This window comes from Manis javanica, chromosome X, assembly GCF_040802235.1.
Source record: "Manis javanica isolate MJ-LG chromosome X, MJ_LKY, whole genome shotgun sequence".
Taxonomy (NCBI): domain Eukaryota; kingdom Metazoa; phylum Chordata; class Mammalia; order Pholidota; family Manidae; genus Manis; species Manis javanica.
In genome coordinates this window covers 8,987,220-9,011,072 of record NC_133174.1, presented here as the reverse complement: position 1 = coordinate 9,011,072, position 23,853 = coordinate 8,987,220, and the positions used below count along the sequence as shown (strand labels likewise).

The 23,853-nt window shown below is 38.3% G+C and overlaps 1 protein-coding gene across 4 annotated transcripts in view; it reads right to left on the bottom strand.

Moving 5' to 3' along the window:
* The window catches only part of GLRA2 (glycine receptor alpha 2), a 161,805-nt gene extending 139,062 nt beyond the window's left edge, over positions 1 to 22,743 (bottom strand). The window contains exons 1-2 of one of the 4 annotated variants that reach the window (XM_037020430.2): positions 21,936 to 22,743; positions 19,673 to 19,806 (exon numbers count right to left, since the gene is read on the bottom strand). In XM_037020430.2, coding sequence (XP_036876325.1) covers positions 19,673 to 19,806; positions 21,936 to 22,003 — 202 coding nt within the window. In that variant the 5' untranslated portion in view covers positions 22,004 to 22,743. Of the gene's footprint in view, positions 1 to 19,672; positions 19,807 to 20,856; positions 21,034 to 21,935 lie in introns of those variants that run through there. The other 3 variants (XM_037020427.2, XM_037020429.2, XM_037020428.2) reach the window with 3 other exon arrangements.
* Between the last annotated feature and the right edge of the window lie 1,110 nt (positions 22,744 to 23,853).

Here is a 23,853-nt window from a genome sequence, read left to right as displayed (position 1 = left end):
CAGCACTTGCTATTTTGCTGTCAAAAGACCTTCAAGCACCGTGTCTGCTGATGAATACTATCTAAACTCTCACTTCCCTCCTCTGTTCCTCTGTGGCTTCCACACATGGGGGACTTGTTCCTCATTAGGCATTCTGCACCATTTCTCTAAGGGTAGGAAGGTCACCATTGTACTGTTAGGAAACAGAGGTTTTCTCTGTCAGCAAGAGATCCAAAAATAGAAGCCAGAGTTCCTGACATGCACTCTTCTCTGCTAACAACTAGGACAGCCGCTTCCTACTGCAGAGGGAAAGTCTGAAATCATGGTGCCTGCTGTGTTTACTTGTGGTCAAGTTTGATTGTTAGGCCTCTAGAACTTACATAGCATAGCGCTTTCATGTCTCTTATCTCATGCTACACTATGCATCTCATAATTCAGTTTAAGTAAAAGCACATTTATTGGACTTCTGTATATTGGGTGTTTAACTCATTTGGGTTACCCTCGATTCAGGCATTCAGGTGAAAATAGTTTATTAAGGAGCTGAATGACACACCAGTTGGGAAGTGGGAAAGAGAGACAAGGTAAGGGAGGAAGCCAAGAAAAGGCGTTTTAACAAGCCCATTATCCCCTTTGGTCAGATGAAGCTTTATCCCATGAGCACCTCTAGAAGACACTCTTCTGGCTGCTCTGCCCAAGGGGACAAGGAGCTGGAGTATTTTATCTCAACTCCCATCAGTTATTAGATGAGTATTCTCAAGGGGGCATGAATTTATCTTCACTTCTGGTCTGCCACAAGGTTGGGCAAAGAGGCTTGGGTGGGAGAAAGCCCTCAAACAAAGAAGTGCACGCATTGGTGTTTGGAAGTCTGATGGTGCACTGATGTGGTAAGGGGTTGAGGACATGGGCTGAGCCCTGACAGTCATGTCCATAAGGTGCTGGGAATACCAAAATGTATTTGATCCTTGCATTTAATAAATTCACAATCTGTCATGGCAGAAAGGCATGAATGAGACTATCACGTAATGTGATAATAAGACTAATGTTTAAAGGGCACATAGCAGAGAAGGCAACAGATTGCGCATGGGCAAAGGAGAAAGGGAAAGGAGAAGATGTTCTTTTGAGGAGGTTGATGTATTTCTTTATACAGAGAGGAGGGGGATGATACAGCTCTATTTTATAAAAAGTATGTATCACTAATCAAAGTGTTATCAGTAACTGAAGATTGAACCTGTATTATTGTACTCATTATTGCATGTCCTCCTGGAAATTTGAAGACCTCCAAATTTTGTAGAGAAACTCTCCTATGTCTGGATCTTAATATCATATATTTCCATCTCCATCTTAGTATGACAAGATCTCAGAGTGAAAAAGCTATGTTGCCTCCTCTCAGCCACCACAGTTGAGTTCACATTTTAGGTGGAGAATGTCACCCTCCCATTAGATGCCATATCTTTCAATGCACTCATGACAGTGGGCCACAAGGTCACCTCAGGACCTTGAGAGGGTTATAATTTGAAGACATGAGAGTTTGGATGGCTTGCTAAAGTAACGGAATGGGGTTTGTCCTCAGTCCTTTCACACTAGCAACAAGATTTGTTGAGGCCCTAATTTTGTAGGCGGGACTAAACACTACAGAGCAGCCTTGTAGAAAAGAAAGTCCTTAGATGAGAAATGGCCCCCATTCCCCAACCCTCAGGTAACAGAGGCAGACAGCCTCCCAAGTTAAAAGGCAAGAATCTTCCTGAGAGAGTCTTCTTTTTGGGGTCTATCCTGGGTTGAGGTGTACCTCACCCAAAGTTCCCTTCCAGTCAGATGTGCTGTGCATTTGCAAACGCAGACCCTAGTAGCCTATGTGGGCCACCACGAGGAAGCACGCAGTGGATAAGGCTGTGGGTCTGGCATTAGATAGCCTGGGTTTGACCAGATGCTCTGCCTCTCACAGCTGTGCCAGCTGTAAGGATTCTCAGTGTTAGTTTCTTGATCTGGAAAAAGGCAATTGGTAACAGTAGTACTTATCAGTATGGTAGGGGATAAATGAGATCATTCATGTAACTCTCTTAACATGTTGCCTGGCACATATACTGTCTCTGTAAACTCCACCTGTACTTCAGGTCCTCACTCATTTTCCAACTCTTCTATATACTTCAGCCATATGAGTCAACTCCCTTTACTCAGAACTCCTAGTTTCCATGACATAATTCCACAGACAGCTTCACGTTTATATGGACAAGAATTGGCTTGTGTTGCTTAGACTTGTTACATGTGTATTATTTCATTTGCTTAGCAAGACGACACATTGCTAGAGGACAGGGGTTATCTGTCACTGCTTTTACTAAGTTCCCAAAGTCTCTGTAGATGAGGTACTTCATAAGTGTTTCTCCCAAATACTTTTGATTAATTTGTACTTTGCCACAAAATAAACTTGACTTTATACATAAGGGGCAAGTGCTTCCTCTGCTTTAGAAAAGACCACATATGTTATTTCAGAGACCAGTTTTCTTAGTTCTTAAAGGACGCTGCTCCAGCAAGCAGCACTCAAAACTTTCCTTTCCTTGTTCCCTTTGCAAAGCTTGGGCTCTTCACATATGTTGGAAAGTAACCTTAAAGAGGCTAACATTTGCAGACTTCAGGGCTCAGACTTAGTATTTCTCCCAGTATGGCCAAATGACTGTGATTATTAAATGGGAACATCCTCCGAACCCAGACAGTACACTGCACTAGGAAGTAGACTCTAGGACTAGAGAATATGTCAGATGGAAAGACATGCTTTGGGTAGGTCACAGTCAGCATTTTCCTGGAATATATTTAAATACATCACAAATTTAAACTGAAAGAAGATGTAAAAGATGACCACAAAATGCTATTAGTCAGAGACAAAAATCACAGACTGTGTAACCCATGAAGGTAGCAAACATTGTATCCCCCTCCTCTCCTCAGCTGCTAACAGTCCCCCCAAACCTCGTGTTCTGCAAGCTAGTTCTAATACAAGCAGAAAGCTGTTGCAGAAAAATCAGCTTTAATTTAATTCACTGAATTATTCAGCAAATATTTATGGAGGATTATTAATATGCTCGAATCTGAGGATGCAAAGTTGAATAACAAACAGATTCTAAGTCAAAATGCTTCATAGTGTCTTGCAGGCTTCCATGCTCACAGCCCGTAGCACGGCTCTGTAATTAAGAGATGGATACAAGTCTAACTCATGAAACTGGTGTACAGCAATGCAAATCTTCCAGGCCTTTACTGTTCCACTAAGGGTAATGGCGGACTCATGCCAGGCTACCTGGGATTAGAAGCTAGCTATGCACCCTCACTAGCCCTGTGACCATAAGCAGCCACATAAGCTTTCTTCAGTTTCCTTATCTGTAAAGTAGGCATAATAATGACATGCATGTACTTCTTTATAAGGTTATTAGGAGGACTAAATGAATTAATATGCAAAGTGCTTAGAAGAATGCTTGACTCATGGTAAGGACTCAAGTATGTAAACTAACAATGTTACTATTATTATTAACTCTGGGCCCTTACAATTAAAATGATGAGAAATATATGGATAGATGCACTAAGGAATAAAAGGTTGACCAAGAAGGCAGGTGATGGATAACCTGGACACTGAGCTTCCTTACTTCCCCTCATCTTTTGTCTGAGCATTGCACATACTACCTTCTGGCTTAGTCTTCTGGCTCTTAGGTTCAAAATGCATTTTAAAATTCATCTTACACAATCAGCTATATTTTTAGTATAGTTTAGTATATTTTTAGTATTTACAGGTATATTTTTAGTAGAAAATTGTTTTTGTCCATTATATAAGTTCTACAAATGCTTCCTGAACGTCTGATCGTCGAGAAGGCCATCAAGAGCCTGGTGCTCTTTTTCAGCTTCATGGTGACTATACCCAGGACCAGCCCATACTGGTGGCAGTGGCCCCTTAGTGGCAGATGACAGAGCACTACTTCACTGAGAAAATAGATGTCATTGGATGCGGACTTACCTTGAATACCTTCCCCTCCACCTGCAAAACTTAACTGTCAGAAAGTACATCTCTCCTCCAGTGCCAGGGAGCTCTCTCCGTCTGTTCTCATGGCCTTGCTCCTTCCTGCTCCTTCCCGAGCTCTGCTCCATAAATTATCTTCCATCTCTCTTCTGCTTTCAATCTAGCTTCCCTTTATTTCACAAATGCACTCTTCTCATCTTAATATAAAAATTTAAAAAACCTCCCTTCCTTCAAAGTCTGTAAGCTAGTATCTGATCTCCCCTTCTTTCCCTGGCATTAGTCTTTTAAATGAGAAGTCTACACTCACTTTCCCAAATCCCATTCATCCTACAACCAGCTACAGTCAGGGTTTTTGTCTTATTATTCCGGAGAAACTGCCCTTGCTAAGGTCAAAAATGTCCCATTGACCAAACCCAATGACCTATATGCTTGCCTCTTTCTATTCAACATCCCTGCTTCACTTGGCGTGATTGACTTGTTCATTTACAAAACCCAATGCCTATATCATCTCCTCGTTGTCTTCCTGATTTTCTAACCACTCTTCTGTATTCCTTGTGTCTGTCTCTCCCCTGCACTCCATCAATGTTCACATTCACGGAAGTCTCATCCTACTCCTCTATTCGTTCTACACATTTGCACTGAGTAATCTTAGTTAATAATGTCACCAACTGATGACTCCCATTCCTACATTTGTAGCCCCAGCATCTCTTCTTGGCTGCAAATTAACATTTTCAACTGCAGATTAGACATATCTCCATGTGGCTCTCTTTGTTGGCAGTTGTCTCAAGGACATGCCCCAAGCTGACCTCATTTTCTTCCTCCCCTTAGCATCTTCTTCCTCTTACGTCTACTATTTGGGTGAATGGAGCCACCATCTGCTCAGTTACCTGAACTGGAACTTTGAGTCAAACATTACTCTCCCTATTGTACCCTCCATACCTTGTCTAATGCGATTTGACCTTAAATTTATCTTGTTAACCTATCCCATGCTTTCCAATCCCATTGTCACTGACTAGCCTAAACCTTCATCATTTCTCTCTCATGGGTCATGGGCTTCGCACCCTGACCCCCCCCACTTTTCTAGTATATCCTTTGAAAAGCATTTTGAGTTTTCTTCTTAGAAACCACATCTAATCATGCCACTTTCCTGCTTAAAAACCTTGATTGCCTCCCTGTTACCTTTACCCTGTTAAGATTTAATGTAATGCCTCAATAATCTCCTTAACCGTCTGGCCCTAACTAACTTGATTCTCTAGCCTCATCTTCTAGGATGTCCCTCATTTTACTTCCATTTGGTATACTCATCTTTTGTTATCCCCCAAACTAGCCATATTCCTTCCAGACATGGAGAGATTATCTACTTGAAATTCCCTTTTCCATTCATTGAGCACCTACTCAATTCTCAAGACCCAGTTGAAACATCATCTTTTTTATGAAGCCAAAAGCTACTTCTTTTTCTCCTCCATAGATTGGGCTCTCATATATACAGGGATCTCCAAAGAAATATAAAGCTCATCATTATTAATAGGTACCTTAGTTGGGCCTCCCAGGCTTTGTAAAGATTTTTGGTCCATTGCCTCATAATCTGGGAGAATCCTGCACCTTAAGAGCTACTTTTCTATTTTTGATGAAGCTGGAAGTCGAGGCTCAAAAGAAGAATTTTAGAGGAGAATGAACAACAGGTCACTGGTTAGAAGGAGTTAAAGTTTGTAACCATTAAGTGAATCTGATAGTACTTTAGCAGTTGAAACTTACTGGTAATTCAGGTATATCCAATATTAGCAATGATTATCATCTGGGTGTATTCTTTTATTAATTAAACACTGTAGATGCTGAGTCAGAGAGTTGCTTTAGGCCAGCGTATTCAGTATTGGGCATGGAAAGTAAAGCTTTTTTATACTTGGGCTGTTGGTCCTGGAATAGTGGTAATGTAGGAGGTGGGATAGAAAGGTTAGAATGCTGGTAAGTTAATAATTCTCTTTTTAATTCATCTCTACTAGGTGCCTAGCAGAGTGCCATATGCATTATAAATGCTTGCTATTTGTCTATATGTGAATGAATCCACTCACTCAACATTAAACATTCAGCTGCCTACAAAGACAGGAAGTGCACAAAAAGCTGAAACTTCAAAAATAAATTAGACACCCTGTAATAGAGGGGACAGCTATGTTAAAACTACATTCAGTAGAGTGTTGCAGATTGAGAATGAGTGTCCATCATTCTCTAAATAATGACCTACATTCCTCTCCATCCTTGGCTTTCTGAATCTGGGAAGGTAGTGTTGGTCTAAGTCAGGCAGCAAAATACCTTTTTCTTCCCCCTGAATAGCAAGAATGAAAAACAAAATTCCAGCTGTTTTCCAATCTTAGAAATGCATAAAGAGTTGAATGAGATAACACATGGGGAAAACTTCATCCATCTTAAAAGAATCACAAATGTTAGCAGATAATAATTTATTATTTTAGTTGTTTTGCCTACAGCCAACTTTGCATTAGTACAGATTCTGGGAATAATGATGGAAATTATAAATTTTCTACTCATTCGATAAATGTTTATTGGCTGCCTACCTACTGTCAGGTGTTGGAGGTACAATGGAGCATGAGCGAAGCCTAATCTCTGGCCTCCTTGAACTAGTCCAGGAGGGCAAGAGACAGGGATGTTGAAGTGGATGATACTGATGCTCCACTCCACCCAGGTTCCTTGGATCTCATTTGCCATTTTGTCTCTCTCACCTCAGTATGCCTTTGCTTCCAGTAGCCAGAATGTGTGGTCTTTCACTGAAGCCTCTACTGGGGCCATTGGAGCTTACTTTGCCCACTTGAGAAGAGAATAGAAGCATCTGGAAATTTACTCTCTCCACCTACACGCACACACCCTGAGGGCAGTCGTTACCCAATAACTGGCTAAGGCAATAGGAAAAGCTAGCTCTCTTCCTCCAGTCAGGCAACTTTGGGGTGTAACTTACACTCCGGAGTTTCCCTGAGGGATCAGGTCGAATCCACCCTCCACGGGACTTCGCCTGAGATGATACCCTTACTGGGACTTTCTCCACCCTTCTCTGGTTTCATCACTCTCTTTCATGTCTCCACTGCTCACTTATCCTTAATAAATGACTTGCATATAGTGTCTGCTTCTTAGAAACCCAACCTCAGACAGACGTAGTCAAAACCTAACCACAAAGACCCTTGTAAGTCATGTGCAGGTGTACGGACTTTTATCAGGAAGTGATGTGAAGGCTCAGGAGAGTTTCAAGAGTCATGAGAGGCGTAGAACATTAAGGATACTAGTATTTTGAGCTCTGCACTCCCTTGGGTGACAGCTCAGCTTGCCTTTCCTGTGCATTCAGATAAAGATATAGCCAATCAGGCACCCCAGAGCAGCTGCACTGTGGATTTTTCTAAAAAAAGTACAGGAGTTTATTTCTGATCTTAGCTTTCCTTTAGGATCTATTTATTATCCATTCTATATTTCTTTGCCTTCTTTGCACCTGCCACATCACCCCTCAGCATTCAGTAATTTTTGTCAAAGGTGTCATTTGAGATTTATATGGCATATTGCAAGGTGTCACTGATGGACGCTTTTTGTTAATACCCTCAACTGCTTTGCTCTATCACTGAAGCAGATAATTTATTCTGACATTTATATGAAAAATTAGACACTGAGGGGATATCTGTTCACTTGAGAATTTACTTATTCGCAGTTTATTATGGTACATATTGTTAGCACCTGGTTCTAGATTCTTCTATAATGATTATGTTCTTCTGATGCATGGAAGAATTAGAAAGGTCCCATGGTAAAGGACTCATAATTGAATCCTGGAAGCTTCACATGTCAGTCCACTTTCCCTGAGCTCCACGAAGATTCCTTCCGCTGAGCTACATTGCTGTTAGCTGTACGTTGACACCTTTTGAGTGAACTCCGTTGTGGGGAGGGGGTGCTGTGGAAGATTGTTCACTCAGGGCCCTGACACTCAGTTTCAAAATTAGGCAGGAAATAAAATATGTGTGTGTAATTATGCTGTTTGTAGAGACAGGTTGACAAGTAGAAATGTGGAAATATTTCCTTACAAAGTGGATTCTCTTGCTGAGGAAATCCTTTTCTTAATGGCTTTTGGAATACTTGCCCCAAGTCACAAATTCATACACTTTGCTGAAAAGCCCTGCATGTAATAAACTTGGTTGGTTGGCATCAGGACATCTATGGAACAGGAAGCCACCTGCTGGGTTTTAAGTAGGAATATTTGCTCAGAAGATTTGAATAAAGGATGAGATTAAATGAGGCATATGTGCACAATAAACAAATGTGAATATGGGAAATGTAGATTCTTAGGGGAAATAAAACACATATCCCAGACTCTGGGTAATTCCTCCTATTTTTAGAGAGCTAGAGAAAATGTGTCTGATAATATAGGATTAGTTTGGTAAGGATCAGGTAAAGTATTTTGATGCTCAGAGTGGTCACTAACTCCAGAAAATGAAATGGGGATATTTCAGAGGAAATAAATACTGAATAATGTAGCAACTTCATTGCCAACAGGATATGACCTCAGATTCTAGAAAGAAGAAGCAGACTGGTGTTTCATCTACAAAAAATCCTCCTGAAAAAAAAAATGGAAATTTTGGTACCAAGGTATCCTATTCACAAGACATGGCATCGGGCCTATGTGACATTTTCTTTCAAACAGGGTGATGTCTTCTTAAATTTTTATATTTTGGGAAGATAGTATATACTTCATTTTGAAAGCACATCTCAGAATCCTGGGAAAATAATATTATCCTCTTGTTTGTATTCCATGTCTTCCATACCTAAGGATTCAGCAAAGCCATCTCTCCATTCCCCAAATATACAATATGCCACATCCGCCTCCCCAGAATGGAGAAGGATCAGTGGTACCAGAAGCAAACAATAACAAGGAATCTGAGTCAGGCACCCAGGCCAGATAAAACAAAATTTGAAGTCAGAGTAAGCAAACTGCGTACATGCTAAGTAACTCCTGTATAATTACTCTCCACTCGCTTCCTCTTCACGGTCCAGTAAACCTAAGACTGCCAACTCTCAATCACCAGAAACGCTTACAAACTGGTATTTCGTTATCTGTGGGTTGGACAGTGAGTTACCAGCAATGCTAATGCCATCACTGTGCATACCTTGAACAATGTTTCCAATAAAGCACTAATTTGATACAGGATGCATAGCGGCTGCATCATCAATGTGTTTCCATCTACTGTATGAAATGAATGGCATGGATCAGGAGCCATTGATTAAGTCTATGGTAGCATAACTAGTTCCCCAGCCCCAATTTTGTTCTCTGTATTTCCCTAAGATCCTGAAGTACAAAATAGGAAGAAAAAAATCATATTTACTTATTTGACAAACTCTCTCAAAGAAAGCATGGGGGAAGAACTAGGAATAAATTACACATATGTATCTTTTCCAAGACATTTAGTGATGTTTCAAAGACATTTCTCTTTCTGGACTCATTTTTATTGAAAACAATCCTCACTAGTTTTTCCTGGGAGTTTATGTATCTAAGTATATGAAACATCAATTTTGAGCAGACCAACTTAGAATACATTTTAATACTAATAAATGAAGACCTTAATCTTAAATCTACACAAGTTATTTAAGATAAATATTGCAGAATTTCAATTTTTAAATGAGGTTTTATTTAGTTTGGAGTCACGTTTTAAAATTTTCTTTTCAATAAGTGATGGGGAAAAAATTCTCGACAAACAGTTGAATGGAAATTGTACAACCACAAGATTTATCCCTCTTGGAAAACTGCCTGAAAGAGAAGATGGCAATCCGAAAGGAAATTCTTCATACAGGCATGAAACTTTGTCATATCCTGCTGAAGAAATGACTTTAACTCAAAGTTTAGGGTTACATATTTAAATGTGTAATTGTCACTAAGCATTCAAGAATCATAAGGACTGAAACAGAAGGTGATTATCAGATCCAAGTATTTTGCTGTATTGACTAATGTCTTTCCTTTTGCCTTCAATGTTTGCTTTTTTTTTCAAAATGCCACTGTTTGCTTATTTATTCACGTAAATGAAGCAGGAGATAAATAGCCTACAATAATATTCTGACTTGTAGAGTAATTGTCTCATGGCATCAGAATGCTAATGTTGACCGTGAGTCAAAATGAAAGCCACATTTACTGAATGCAGGGGCCTTCTCACCCTAATGAATGCTATCCTTCTAGCAGATCATTGTATTTTATGTATATTTTGATTTCCCATCATCTATTTTCATGTCCAAAAATTTTAGTTTATGCATTAGACCAAGACCATGTTTTACAAAGTGTATTCCATGAAACACCAGTTCCTCAAAATGTTACTCATTTAAGGGATCTATAATCAAATAAGTATAGGGTAAGCCCCTGTATAAAAGTGTTTTAAAATATCTATTTATTTGTATATTTTTATTGCAGGGTTTTTCAGAACTTTTAAATATGCTAGTGAATATTGGGTCCTCTCTCAGAGTATGTTTTTTGCAGAAGTCTTACTTTACACTTTAGACCTTATATCTGAGAACCTTTCATGGGGCTAGTGTTTGGAGAAACATCTTTGGCCAGATGCTGAACTGAGGAAACATGGTAGTGACTTTTCCCAGAAGCACCTCTGTCTATGAATTTGCTCCCTCCAAACCAAAAGCAAGGCAAAAATTGTAAATGGCTGATTCCCTCAGTAATCCCCTCATAAGTTTCCAGAATCTTTCCAGAGAATAATGATCATCCTTGAAATATTAGGAGTTGACATACAATATGGCAACTATAAAAAATTTTGGACAGAATGCATAATTTCCCAGAGGAGAGACCAATTCTCTAGGAAGATTGGATACATCCCAGCTTCTCTGTGGGTGACTCAATAATTTACAGATTATTTTAATCTAGACTATAAAGACTAGAACCTGTCAAAATTGGAAGCAACATAGAGACATCTTGGTCCAAGTCCTTTATTTTGAAGATGTCAAGAATGAATCCCAGAGAGGTTAGGTGGCATGCTCCAGGTCAAAGCTGGCTAAACAGTTAAAATCAGGCCTTGTGAGTCTCAGTTTAGTTTTTTTTCTCTTTTGGGATACCACCCCAAACCTTTACTTGATAAGGCAATACCAGCACACAGTATCTTAGGAAAACTACTAGAAGGAAAAAATACCATAAGTATTATTCTTCAGATACAGAGACAAACATTTCCGATTCTAGTCCTATAGTTCTTAAACTGCAGGGAATAATGCATTTGTTAAAGTGAATACTTCCAGATCCCATCATTCAGCAATTCTGGAGAGGTAGATCTGAAGAAGTATGGGGCCCAGGTATGTGCCTTTTTAACAGGACTCTCAGGTGGCTCTGAAGTAGGAAGAGCATGGTTTGGGAAACACATCTGGTTGGTTGCTAATTTGGTTTAGTATTACATCCTAAGTCCTTTGACTTGGCATATGCTACACGGTGTTCAGATAGTAAAACCTGAGGCAATTCAAAGGAAAAAGTAGAATAGAAGAAATCCACTGGGCATGTCACACATATATTTATAAATTATCCTGAATCACATCATCTAACTTGAGTTGTGCCAGTGTGGTTTACCAAATGTGTGTGTCATTCACTTTTCACAGACTGAGGTTCAAAGCTAAGTAAACAGACCCCTTGTTTGGGGAATACATTTTTTTGACAGAGATGCTTTTTCTATGAGAAAGCCTGGTAAAAGAAACCTCAACTGCCTTGTTAGACATGAAATGGTTCTTAGAAATCAACGTCTTGAAGTACTTAAATGTAAATAAATCAGAAGAAGATAGATTATATTATCTTTTATGTACACTTGGGTTTTTAAAAATGAAAGAAAAAGTATGTGGTAAAGTGGTTCTGGGGTTTCCCTAAAGCAGCAGAATTGCCACGACATGTAGCTGTATTTTAGGCTCAGTTATCAGGCCAGCCAGACAGTGGGAAACAAGCAACTGTTCTCAGACTTGCTGTTTCCTTGAAACGCACGCTACTCTGCTCCCAGTCTTCGTGCTCTTCTAACCCCCCACCCTGTCTTCTAACACCTCTTCTTCAGCTCTGTGTAGAACAGAAGAGCACAGAGGGAAAAATGTGTCTCAGAAATGCTGCCCCAAAGAGACGTGGCATTACTTCTTGTGCTCAAATCTAATAAGCCCACAACACATTCCAGCATGAGGAGCCTGCAGGGGATTAATGTGGGGCAAGCACCAAAATATTAACAAACAGATAAACATACTAAACAGAAAGGGAACTATATTAACTATTTTCATACACTACACACACACACACACACACACACACACACACACACACACACAGCCCACTGGTTGCACCTTGTGCAGGTGTCTTGCTTAGGAGACAGAACTATCACCTTATATTATCTTACTCTCTCTTCTCTACTTTTGGAGGTAACATTTATCTATTGGGATAATATATGCAAATGAGATCCCTTTCTCTTTTCCCTTGTTTCCCAAGACTGATAAAGGAAAGCTTACTAAACTGATCATCTGTTTTGGAGCTGTCTGCTTGACCACCGGTGGTCGAGAGATGGCTTTGTTCATAAATTGACTGTGCTGATTGTCTTCTATTTCCCCTCAAAGGCACTCACTTTTTTTTCTGTTCTGCTCTGTGCTCTGGCAGGCTGACCTTCTGGGTTTGCATCATTGAGCTTCCTTGCCCTCTGGCTTATAGTTGGATTTGTCCAATGAGAAGCTCCCCCAAGAAAATGGAATGCTGGAGGAGAGTGATGTCAGAATATTTATTCCCTAGCTCCCTCCCTGCTAGGACAACACAGACTGAGCAGCAGAGATTGACCACATTGCTCCACAGCTGCCATTAGGTGGCCTCTATATAGCTACCTTCTTTACATTCTGTTAACCACTCCTTCCCTTACTGCGTCAAGTCACTGTTGCTAATGCCAGAGTACTACACTCTCCCTTTAGGAATTGGTTTTCCAAACCCTCTCTCAACACAGCCTGTTGGAGTGTGCCTGTTTTTTCCTGCAAAGATCCTGGGTGATACAGCATTCAATTTACAAATTATATTCCAGATTTTACTGAAAGGAGAACTGACAGGTAAAAGCTTAAATTTCTGTTTACTACTGGATACTTAGCAAGGAACATGGCACCTAGCACATAGTAGTTGCTCACTAATTATTTATTAAATTAATAAATAAATCAATTGAGTGTTTGGACTCAAATATAAAGATGTAAAGCCTTTACATGTAATTTTTGGTGCTCTCATCAGTGTTTTCTTGCCACAAATTTACTTTCTTGCTTTAACAATGTATGGGCTCGTGCGGATTATTTTTCCTCAAGAAGATATGACCTCCCTCCATCAGAACAAAAAGAAGAAATAGAAAATAAGATGTACCCAGTCACATTTGTGATAAATGCCTATTGTCTTTCCATGTTTTGACTTGATCCAGGATTTTCTTTTGCCCTCTTGGGCGAATGTGTTAATACAACAGAGCCACCATGGTGTACTCATGTTCAAAAGGGAATGGTGGGTAGACAAGCCAAGGAATGAATCAGACAGTGTGTCCATTTTCCGTCTTACACTTGCCCCATGACCACACTTGGTTGGCTAGCCAGACCAGACTGGAAGAGGGTAACCTCATGACTTTATTCATAAACATCCTGAGCACTTATGAACACCACTGAGAGACATATTCATTTTGTTTATGTCCTTCCTTTAGTGGGTTTCTCATGGCCAAAATGTCTGCAGCCACTCATAAGTGTCTTCCCCCCAAGAAAGAAGCCAATGAGCAAATGCAGCATGCCACAGTCAGGACAGCCTCTTAGGTGTTAGCGCCACAGGAAACCCAGAGTGCTTCTGAAGACGTTGTTATGAGGCGTGGTCAACTATGTTTCCATTTTTAGGACCCTATTCCAGATGTGTCTGATGCAGTACACCAAGAAAAATATCCACCACCACCAGGAACAAATAAATGACTGTCTTTTCTCACTCTAAACCTGATTGCCCCAGCTGAGCACATTATGATGTCTAGGCATTAAGTACCTAGGTACCCTGATATCTATGCCATTACCTTTTTTAAAAATGAAGTCTCAGATTATCAGCAAAAAAAAGACTAAATTGTCCCTCAGGATGGGGAATAACAGCAAGCACTATAGTATTCAGGATAAAATATGTAGGCTTTCAATAGTGAGAATTAAAGATACGAAGTCACCAAAAATCAACCAAAGAGCAATTACACGCTTCCATGTCCAATGCTCTTAAGCTACCGTGTTGTAGATACCAAACGTGCTCTCTAAAAACTCGTTCTAAAAGAGGAAATCAATTCAGCACGTCTGTGCAGTAAGCCTTGCAACTGTAGTCATTAGACAAGAAAATACATCAGAAATGGCAGTCATGTATATTCAGTTAAGAGTGAGGGCCCTTCTTTCTAGGACCAAGCTAAATTGGTTCTGTGTGTTTTACTTGCTTCATTTAAAAAACTAGTCCAAGAAAATAATCATAGATGGAATTTGAATGGATAAAGATTGTCCCTTCCCACAAATGGTTTCCTCTTTGTTTCTCATGTAGAATATGACATAGTCTTTGTCTGCAGGCTGGAAATCTTCCCACTGAACTTAGGAAAGGAAAACCAGCTGAAACACATGGCATCTACGTTCTGGTCAGTGTGGTAGGACACTAAGATGCTAGAACAGTTTTTGACTTGTTTTTTTCCTCCATTAAAAACAAACTATACAGACCCAATTACCATAATGAGCAAGCTTTGACAATACCTAGTGTTGGTTGTAAAAGAAATGGGGGACCAGTAATAATAATTCAAATTATGTGTAACAATCTTAATAGTTGAAAACAAGTCATTCAGACACATGATCTCATTTGATGCTCAGAACAACCCAAATGAGGTGGACAAAGGCATAGAGAGGTGAAGACAGTTTTTCTCAAAAGTGGCTGAACCAGGACATGAGCCTGGGTTTTCTGGGTCCATGTCCGGGACTATACTATTCTGTCACCATAGAGTGGAAGACATATTCCCGTAAGATTGGAATCGATTTTGCCAGTGCTTTAGAATGTGGTAGATAGATGCCTTTTTCTTGATGTCACCTCCAAACCCTGATAAGCACCTTCTAGGCCCATAGTAGCAGCGTAGTATGTACAAATATGTTGGCTAATATCATACAGCACACAGAAGCTGATATAAGTTGTGACACAGCGAGTGAATTTCACCTGTTCAAAACTCTTCATCAACATCATCCCTGAACAAAACCATCATGTAAATTTCCATTTGTTACCCCGAAGCTTTCCTTTCAGTAACCCTTTTTCCCTTTTGTTTTCTATTGTTGTGTTCTAATAATGGCTGTACCCTCTCAGGTGCCTGAAGGCTTCTGCTACTTTCTTCACTGGAGTCAAATACTTCTGGTACTTGCATACATTCTACTCTATTTTTTCAGAACCCATAGTAATGTTCTGAAACATCAGCCCACACCCACCTGGGTGATTAAGGAAATGGTCACACTGGGGCTGCATTATCACTAACTGAAAGAATCACCCCTTCCAAGGGCCCCTGCTCCACATTTGTGCTCAAACTATCCCCTACAGGGATTGGTAAGCAAAACACTTGAACTTGAGCTCCACTTGGCAACAGACAAGAGAATTTCCACGGGGGGAAACCTGAAGACCTCTAGTTTCTTGGAAGTGAACCTATTTCTACTAGTATCTGAAACATCTCTTGAGTTGCTAACTCCGTGGAAAACAAGGGAAACCATACTGCATGCAAATGTGGGTTTTAATGTCACATACGACACTTCCAAATTTAGGTCTCCAGACATGGAAAAAAAATGAGCGTGCATGGCATACACAATAGAAGTAGAGTAATTATCTCCTGGCATTGTCTATTCTAGAGCGTATCCCACAATGAATATTACGGTGAAATGTATTTATTCACATTGGGATGAAATAACTCTTAAGTTAATTTTATTTTCAAAGAAAATTTCATTAAAATAGATAAAGGCTTTGTTTCAAAGAGAAAGAATCAGAACTAATGCATTTTGCCCAAGATTGAGCATCTAATTTGGCTTCTTTAAAAGCTTAATGTTTAAAGTGGCATTTTCAAGATACAATAATAATGACAAAGGAATATCTGATAGGATGATGGAATAACACCATGATAAATCATCTGACAGTGAGACAAATAACCCAAGTGGGGAAAGAGGTTTCTCTGTTGACATAGAATCAATATTTACCATCCTTTCAGAACCAGGTAATTATGAGTGGACATAGCTTGTGTTTTTATCTGAATTGAAGAGTTTGAAAATTTATGTTTTGACAAGATCTGCCCCAGGTCTCTATGGATCTTATAGATAGAATGCAATTGGCAACTCTGACTCATGACTTTGTTTATACACTTGTGCTTCAGCACATCAGAAAAGCTATTTTTTTCCCCTATAGTTTCTAAGAATGGCTCCCAATTACACAGCCAAAGTCTGAATCATTTCTGTTCTTCTTTTCTAGCTTATGTCCATCTTTCTTCTTGTATATACACCCATTATGACATCTTTCAGAACCCATTAGGGTTATGGAATAGACATGAAATATTTTACTGACTTGTATGTAAGCAGCAAAAATTCTTTCCAGTAAGAAAATGTATGCATATGCATTTCTTTTTCCCTTGCCAATGCATGGAAACAATGAAAACAGAAATGTGCTAATATTTAATAAGAATTTTAGGAAAACCATTCCCTTTACCTCAACAGCCCATTTTTGGCTCTTGCTTTTATTCTTGTGGTCAAATCTTACCCTTCTCTCTCCTTATTAATCATCGTGGTCGTTTTCAATGTCATCATCATGTTTATTGTTATCATAGTCAATTTGTTTTTCAGCATTTATAGGGAGGCTGTCACTATTCCAGATAGTACCACATTTCTTAATCACCTTTTATTTCTACCTACTATATAAAATTTCTCATTGATACGTCACTAGTCAAGTACGAAAGGTACTATAGTGTTCTTCCTAGCCTCCTCACTGTTACAAGTTCCCTTTTATCTCTGTCTTCTATTTCTTTCTTCTCAGCTCAGCTAAGATCATCTTTGCTAGCCATTGTCACCACTCACTGGTCCCTCAAAAGTCCCCACCCCCAACTTATACTACAATTAATTGGAAGTACTGATCTTCATAACAGGTCTGCACCTGCCTTTCTTTCCCAGTCCGTATTTCCTCACTCGGAGAAAAGGATGACTTCTTTTCCCTAATAGAGAAGATTCAGAGATGGAAAACTGTTTCAAGTTTGTGAGCATCTTGTTTCATAGCAGCTGTTATTCATTATTTTCTAGAAGTAATTTTTTGAAAAGGGAGAAAAGCACAAAGAGCAATAAACACCTATGTTGCCATGGCTAATTTAAGTGACACATAGAATGAGCAATCATTTCCATGCACAGCTTTTTTTCCTGCCCTCTCAGATGTGGGGTGGGGGTGGGTTGATAAAACATAAATATATAAAAGAACCGTATTAGACAGGTAAAGTTCCACGGGAACACTAAGGAGTGAAAATCATTTTAGTCTCAAATAATGGGGAATGTTTTACATGCAGGAAAAGTCAAGATCCTAAGAATAAAGAGAATTGTGGGAGCTGTTAGGTAATTGATCTGATATAAACAGCCTCTGTAAATAAAATTGATGAAAGTGTATCAGGGATTGTCAAAGTGGAAGGTTAGTTAAAGGAAGAGGAAGGCAAAACCCAATGAAGACCACAAATGTTAGTCTTAAGGGATATCCACCCATTTCCCTTTTATAAGTCTTTAAAACATCCTGTGTGCAGGTCTTTAAGTAGCGAATATCTCCAAAGCATGGCCGTGCTTTGCTATACTTGATACTCATCTCGTTTATTTACCTTTTAGAATCATGAGAAATGTCATTTCAAAGGGTGACATCCCCAGAAGAACCAGAAAAAAGGCTGCATGTGGAAATGATGGCTCATTCTGCGTGGTCACTTAAAGTAGCAATGGCAACAGGGGTGTTTGTTTCATTGTTCTTTGCACTTTTCCCCCCTTTTGGAAAATTACTTCTAGAAAATAATAATAGCTGCTGTTAAACAAGATGCTCATGAACTTGAAGCAATTCCCATCTCTGGGCCTTCTCTATGAAGCTTTCCATGAATAGTTTAATAGGGAATCATCTCTCCATTTATTGAAATCCTCTAACATTTTATCTGTACTTCTTAATGTTACTTAATTATTTTTATCAATATTATATTTTATATTATTATATGATATATTATTATATTTTGTAAGTATTCATGTAACATCTACTCTCCCCACTGAAATGTTTAATGGTAGCACACAAACCTGTTTCATCCCTCAACTTTCAAAGCATGTAGTAGTTAGTACTTTTCATACAGTTTAGATTAAAAAATTATTGAATGGCTAAGTGAATACATGTATGAATGAGCAGTCCACGTGAAAGCTGATTCTTGACTTGCTACTCATAGGATTTTATTTAAAATTTTGACTTCCAAAGCAATGACCACAAAATTAATATGAAATGAGATGAATATGAAAATTGTTTTCAGGAAAACCAAGCTTTGAAATTAGTTCTGTTGTTTCTTTTGGAAATACTCTAAATCAAAAACATTTGTTTTGTCAAAATTCTGGCATATCTATTTATGAAATGTGCCCTGAGCTGGGTATATTCAGAGGTATAGCATTTAAAGAAGAAATGAATTAAAATTTAGTTTTCATGCTCATATTTGCCAATAATAAAAATTAACCAAAACTCAAAAGAAAGCAATTCAATTAAATCACTAGTATGCAAAAGCGAAGCAATGCATGAACTACAATGTAATATCTAAAATATTATGACTTTCTCTTTTTATAAAATATTATAAACACTTCCAATGTATTATGTTAAATTAAATTACAAGATAAAATGCATTTGTCATTTAAAATATATACTTAAAAAGTAAAGTATCAAAAATAATTCACTTAATAACTTTTTTCATATTTTAGTATTTTTTTGATTCAGAATAAAAATAAACCAAATAGATAAAAATAATTTCTATAGACTACCAATTACATTTTTGTAATATTAAACAAACAAAACAAGCTTTTTGGTTTGTTTCTAATTAAACAAAGAAAGTATCCACCATCTTTGACATGTAAACTTTACAATTCTATGATCTTTGTTGATTTCAGATAAGTGATTTCAAATAAACAATTAGAATGTTTAAACAAGAGGAAACCAAAAATTCTGATGTATTCAATAAGAGCCTCTTCTCTCAATGTTAAAAAAGAGGCCTGAAAGTGTGTACAATGGCATGCTTTATATTGAGATTTAAACTTCACTTTGGAAGTAGGTATTTAAAACCAAAATCAAAGATTTTTTTGTAACCATTGTATCTTGTATGAGCCATGGAAGACATTCATAGTCAAGTTCATTGTGCTTGTTTCATTTCCAGTCACACTCCTACTTAAGATAAAATAGGGAATGTGGCAATAATCTCTGATTTTAGTTTGCTTTGTGACATAGAACACATATGGGGAAAGGTTTAAGAAATGGCAAGCAGCATTTAATATTAAAATTTAAGCTGTTAAATTGACTAGTTCAAAGAAAGTCAAAGTGAAATGTATATATACTCCTTTCCATTTTATAATAAAAAGCCTTGAAAGCCTTTCCCACAGTATTCAAACATCTAGAAGATTTCCCACGGGCTTAACGTAAGTTTAAGTGGAACTTACCTTTAAAATTTGGCCTGATTCTTGCATCATATCCTGATGTCCTTCCCATTAGTTTGTCCAAGAAATCTGAAGGAGATAGGGTCTGTGAAGGTTGTTTTCCAGACCTGGAGTCATGGTCTTTGCAGAAAGACGTCCTAAACACATCATTAACTCTTTTAGCAAGAATCTCACTCTCATTGCCTGAGAACTAATGCTTGCAGAATGTTTGACATTGTGGTTTGTAAATATATATAATATGTTAGTAAGAAGGAAAAGAAAATTACAGACTCTTCTGAACTTCTACATGGTCTAAAGTCAACTTTAAATCATGAGAGATATAAATCCTGAGAAGTTTCCAAACTTTAGCCATAAGATGTTTAAGATCATACAATGTGCCTGGTTTTAGGTTGTAGATTTTATAGCTATATAGTAAAAGCTATTTCTTTCTAGAGTCATCAGCCAAATGAAGATGATAATTTCTAAAATTCATGTGATTGTCTTAGAATCATTTCCCCATGACTTTCAAAAACTTCTTTCAGCATTTCAGCCCTTAATATAAGTCATCTACTTTTAATAAGAAATATATAATAACGTGGGCAGAACAAAGTAAACAGTAAGCTAACTGTCCCATTGCTTATTTCCTCACCTGCTAGATTCTATTCCAGCTATCAACTGTTAGTAATTTTCAGTGTGCTGTCTAAAAGAAAATCTTCACTTAGAAGTTTAATTTCGTTCTAAAATATAGATCAACAATGAGCATGTCTGTATATCTATTATTTTATCAGTTATTTATATATTAGCATTTAAATTGTTGGCTCTCTGATATAGTATTCATGAGGAAGACCTTCTAAATCATTTTGTCTTTTATATTATCAGAAACACCAAATGTTGATTGAAAATTTTCTCGGATTTTCATTTTCCTTAAAGGGCTTATCGAAAGAGAATATTTGGTTTGTAGTGAAATGAATTCTTTCACAATATACTAATGGTTAACTGAACGTAGGTTTCTTCCTTAAAGTATAAGTTTTACAAGCTCTGTTTTGTTAATAATTTTGTTAATTCTGCCACTAAGGAAATACCAAATTCTTGCCAGTTTTTCAAAGAAGCTGTACTAAATGCAAAGTATTTGCAAAGTATTAAGTGCAAAGATGGTATAAACATTTGGTAGGAGTTAAAAATTGATACAATCATCTAGAAATACTCACATTCCCATATGCAGTCATCTGATTAATCAAGTATGATTTGGTTATGATGGTGGTGGTGATGAAGATGATGATGATGATGATTCTAATAAAACCCAGCCTACAATTTTTCTTAATCATAGTAGGAGGTGTGAACCTGAAAGGAACATAGTGGGTGGGTTTTCCCAGTACTCATAACATTGCTATATGTCCCATTTGTCTTGGTTCTGTGAAAAAATACCATAAAATTTAGTGAAAATTAAATGAAGAGCCCTACACTTTGTCATGTGAACATGTCCTATCTCTATCCTGTCTTAGAATCTCTGCCATTAGGATGGCTATTTCATTTACTGGTAATCATCTGATATTTTGAAGTATCAATTTTTTTGACAGTTTATAAATTAAGTAGAAAATGCAAGGATACACGTAATGATTTCTCACTTATTTTAATTATTCATAGTCCATTTCTAAAGCATACATAAATACAAAGATTATGTCATATTAAATTTTGGCAGGTAATCAATTTCCAAATATAATGAATAGTAGAATATAGTGGTAAGATGAGATTTTAAATGTTTTTGATGTTTCAAGAAATTTCCTGAATTGTAGTCCTCACAGTATGCATCTAGTTGCTGAAATACAATAGAAGTCCCAAGTTGGCTAAGAATTAGGGTCCTTTTAGATTTTATATAAAATGAGCATGCTCCTGGCAAATTAATCCAATCATTTCCACCATACGAAAAGCATTGCATCCAATAATTATTTTAAATGACTTCCAGAAGAATTTGAAAGCAAAAAAAATATCATTATATAGAAATGCAAAGAGCAGGCAACTCATGAGACTACCTTAATGTCACACTGGCTGTGAAAATGTGTTGAAACGCAGAGTGGGGTTATGCATCATAAAACTTGCCTTTGTGAAAATTTACCACCCTCCCACTGTAATTACGCCTTTAAAAAGAACAAAAGACATCTAACTCTCCTCTGTAAAATTAAAATAATATGGTCCAGGGCACAGAAAAATAGGTAAGAATCGCATGACACGTTCTCTTTCAAACAGTTTTCATGTGAAAAATATCAGCATGCAAAGTCGTTTCACCTACCTGAAGTGGTTTGTCTCTAAGAAAAATGCAAACAAGGTTGTCAAAATGTTCACTAGCTGCCGGTTCATTCCTGTTTCTGTGATGCTTGTGGAAAATATCCCCGAAATGATTCCAGAAAGAAGCTAGGACAAAGTATCTATTTATTGTCCAGACTCAAAATCTGTCAGGAATCTAGTTTCCTTAAAAATCAAAAAGAGGTTTCGGTTTGTACAGTTTGCTGAGAAAAAACAAAAAGTGCCAGTCCTGGGCATCATGGCCAGGTCAACCCGGGGCTCAGGACCATCAGTTAACCTAGGAAAGACAAAGCCTAAGAACTGATGGATCCCCCAGCTGCTTTTCCTGAATAATAAAAATACTGCTACCTTAACCACATCACCATGCAAAGTGGGCTGGTGATAATGCCATGCCGAAGTCAGGTTGCTGTGGCTTTTGTTTTATGTCCTTTCTGTTTAGCAAATCTCTTTTCTCTGGAAAATGTTCTCTTTTTAAAAGAAGTTGTAAATGAGGGAGAAGAAAGGACTCTGCGAGCTGGAGTGGATAGGGAGAGAGGGCAAAATTGCTGAGATCCTGTGCTGGAATGAGGGCTACAGAAAGAGACGGAGACGTGATCTTAACCAGCCTATAAATTTCAGCACTCGGACAGCTCCCAGCTCTGAAGTGCGCATGTTTCCTTTTTCAGTCGCTTGGGGCGGGGGTCCGGGAGAGGCGTTCAAGAGGGGACATGCCTGGCGTTCAAAGGCAAAGAGTGACTGGCTGTTCTACGAAGGGGTGCTGAAGGGGGTGCGATGACGACCAGGAGAGAGCAGAGGTCAGGGTAGACGGGGAGAGTGAAGGAGGCTAGGGTTTGAGCTCCTAGAAATGCGAGTCTGTCGATGGGTGGGCGGGACGGGAGTTCAAAGCAGAAAAGGAAAGGAATAAGGTCTAGGCGTGCGAAAAGAAAATTGGGGAAAACAGAGAACAGGATCTGGAGTACTGAAATTATAATATGGGAGTAGGTATTTCACTCCTTGTCAGCGGAATCTGGAGGCAAAAGAGGAGTCCTGTGCTGAAGAAGGGGACATTTTCTTGGCATAGAGAAGCCCGTGTGCAGAAAAAGGTTCATGAGGATCGATAATTTAATTTAGAAGCCCTTTATGTCTTCCTCGTCCCTAGAGTGTTTTCGTTTGATTTTAGCCGCTTGTTCCCAAACGATCTCGCTCCCTCTCTACTAGGGTAAGCCCCTTCCGCTGAGCTTTCTTCAGTAGCTCAAAATCCTTAGGCATCCTTCAAGTCACAGATTTGTAGGAGGAAAAATACAGTGGGCCAGCAGGGGGCAGTAGCAGTCTTTTCCTACCCTGGTTAAAGGTTAGAGTAGGGCTGGCTCCATGTAAAAAATGGAGCAAGGAAGGGTGAGATTTCGGGTTGAGTTTCATCTGCCTATTCCAGATGTTAATCACCTGGGAGGGTCCTGTACTGAAGTGTAGATGTTCTCCTGAACTGGTAGAAGAGGCAGAAACTAGTGAAAGTTTATAAATCCTGTACAAAAGCATGACAGGTAACCTTGCTATTTCAAATTAAATTTACAATATTTTTATGAATCAAAACGAGTAAGGACAGATTAATAGCTCAATGCATGAAATTAGCAGCTTTTGGTAAGGGGAAAAGAAAAAAATGCATGTTTCACCAAGAGCTGGGTGAGCAGTCTACTTTGTGTCTGTAAAATATACCTTGTCACCTTGGTGTTCAACTGCAGATCTTACTTTTAAAACAAAATAGTATGATTAATTTTTAGTCTGTAAATGACTAATCTGAACATGGCTCAGTTTTAATATAGCAGAGTAACCAAGAATTCTGTGTTTTTAAAAAATAGGTTCTGAGAAAAAAAATTACAAGTTGTTTTCACCATTTAATGTAAATTAAATCACCCGAGGGGCTTTTT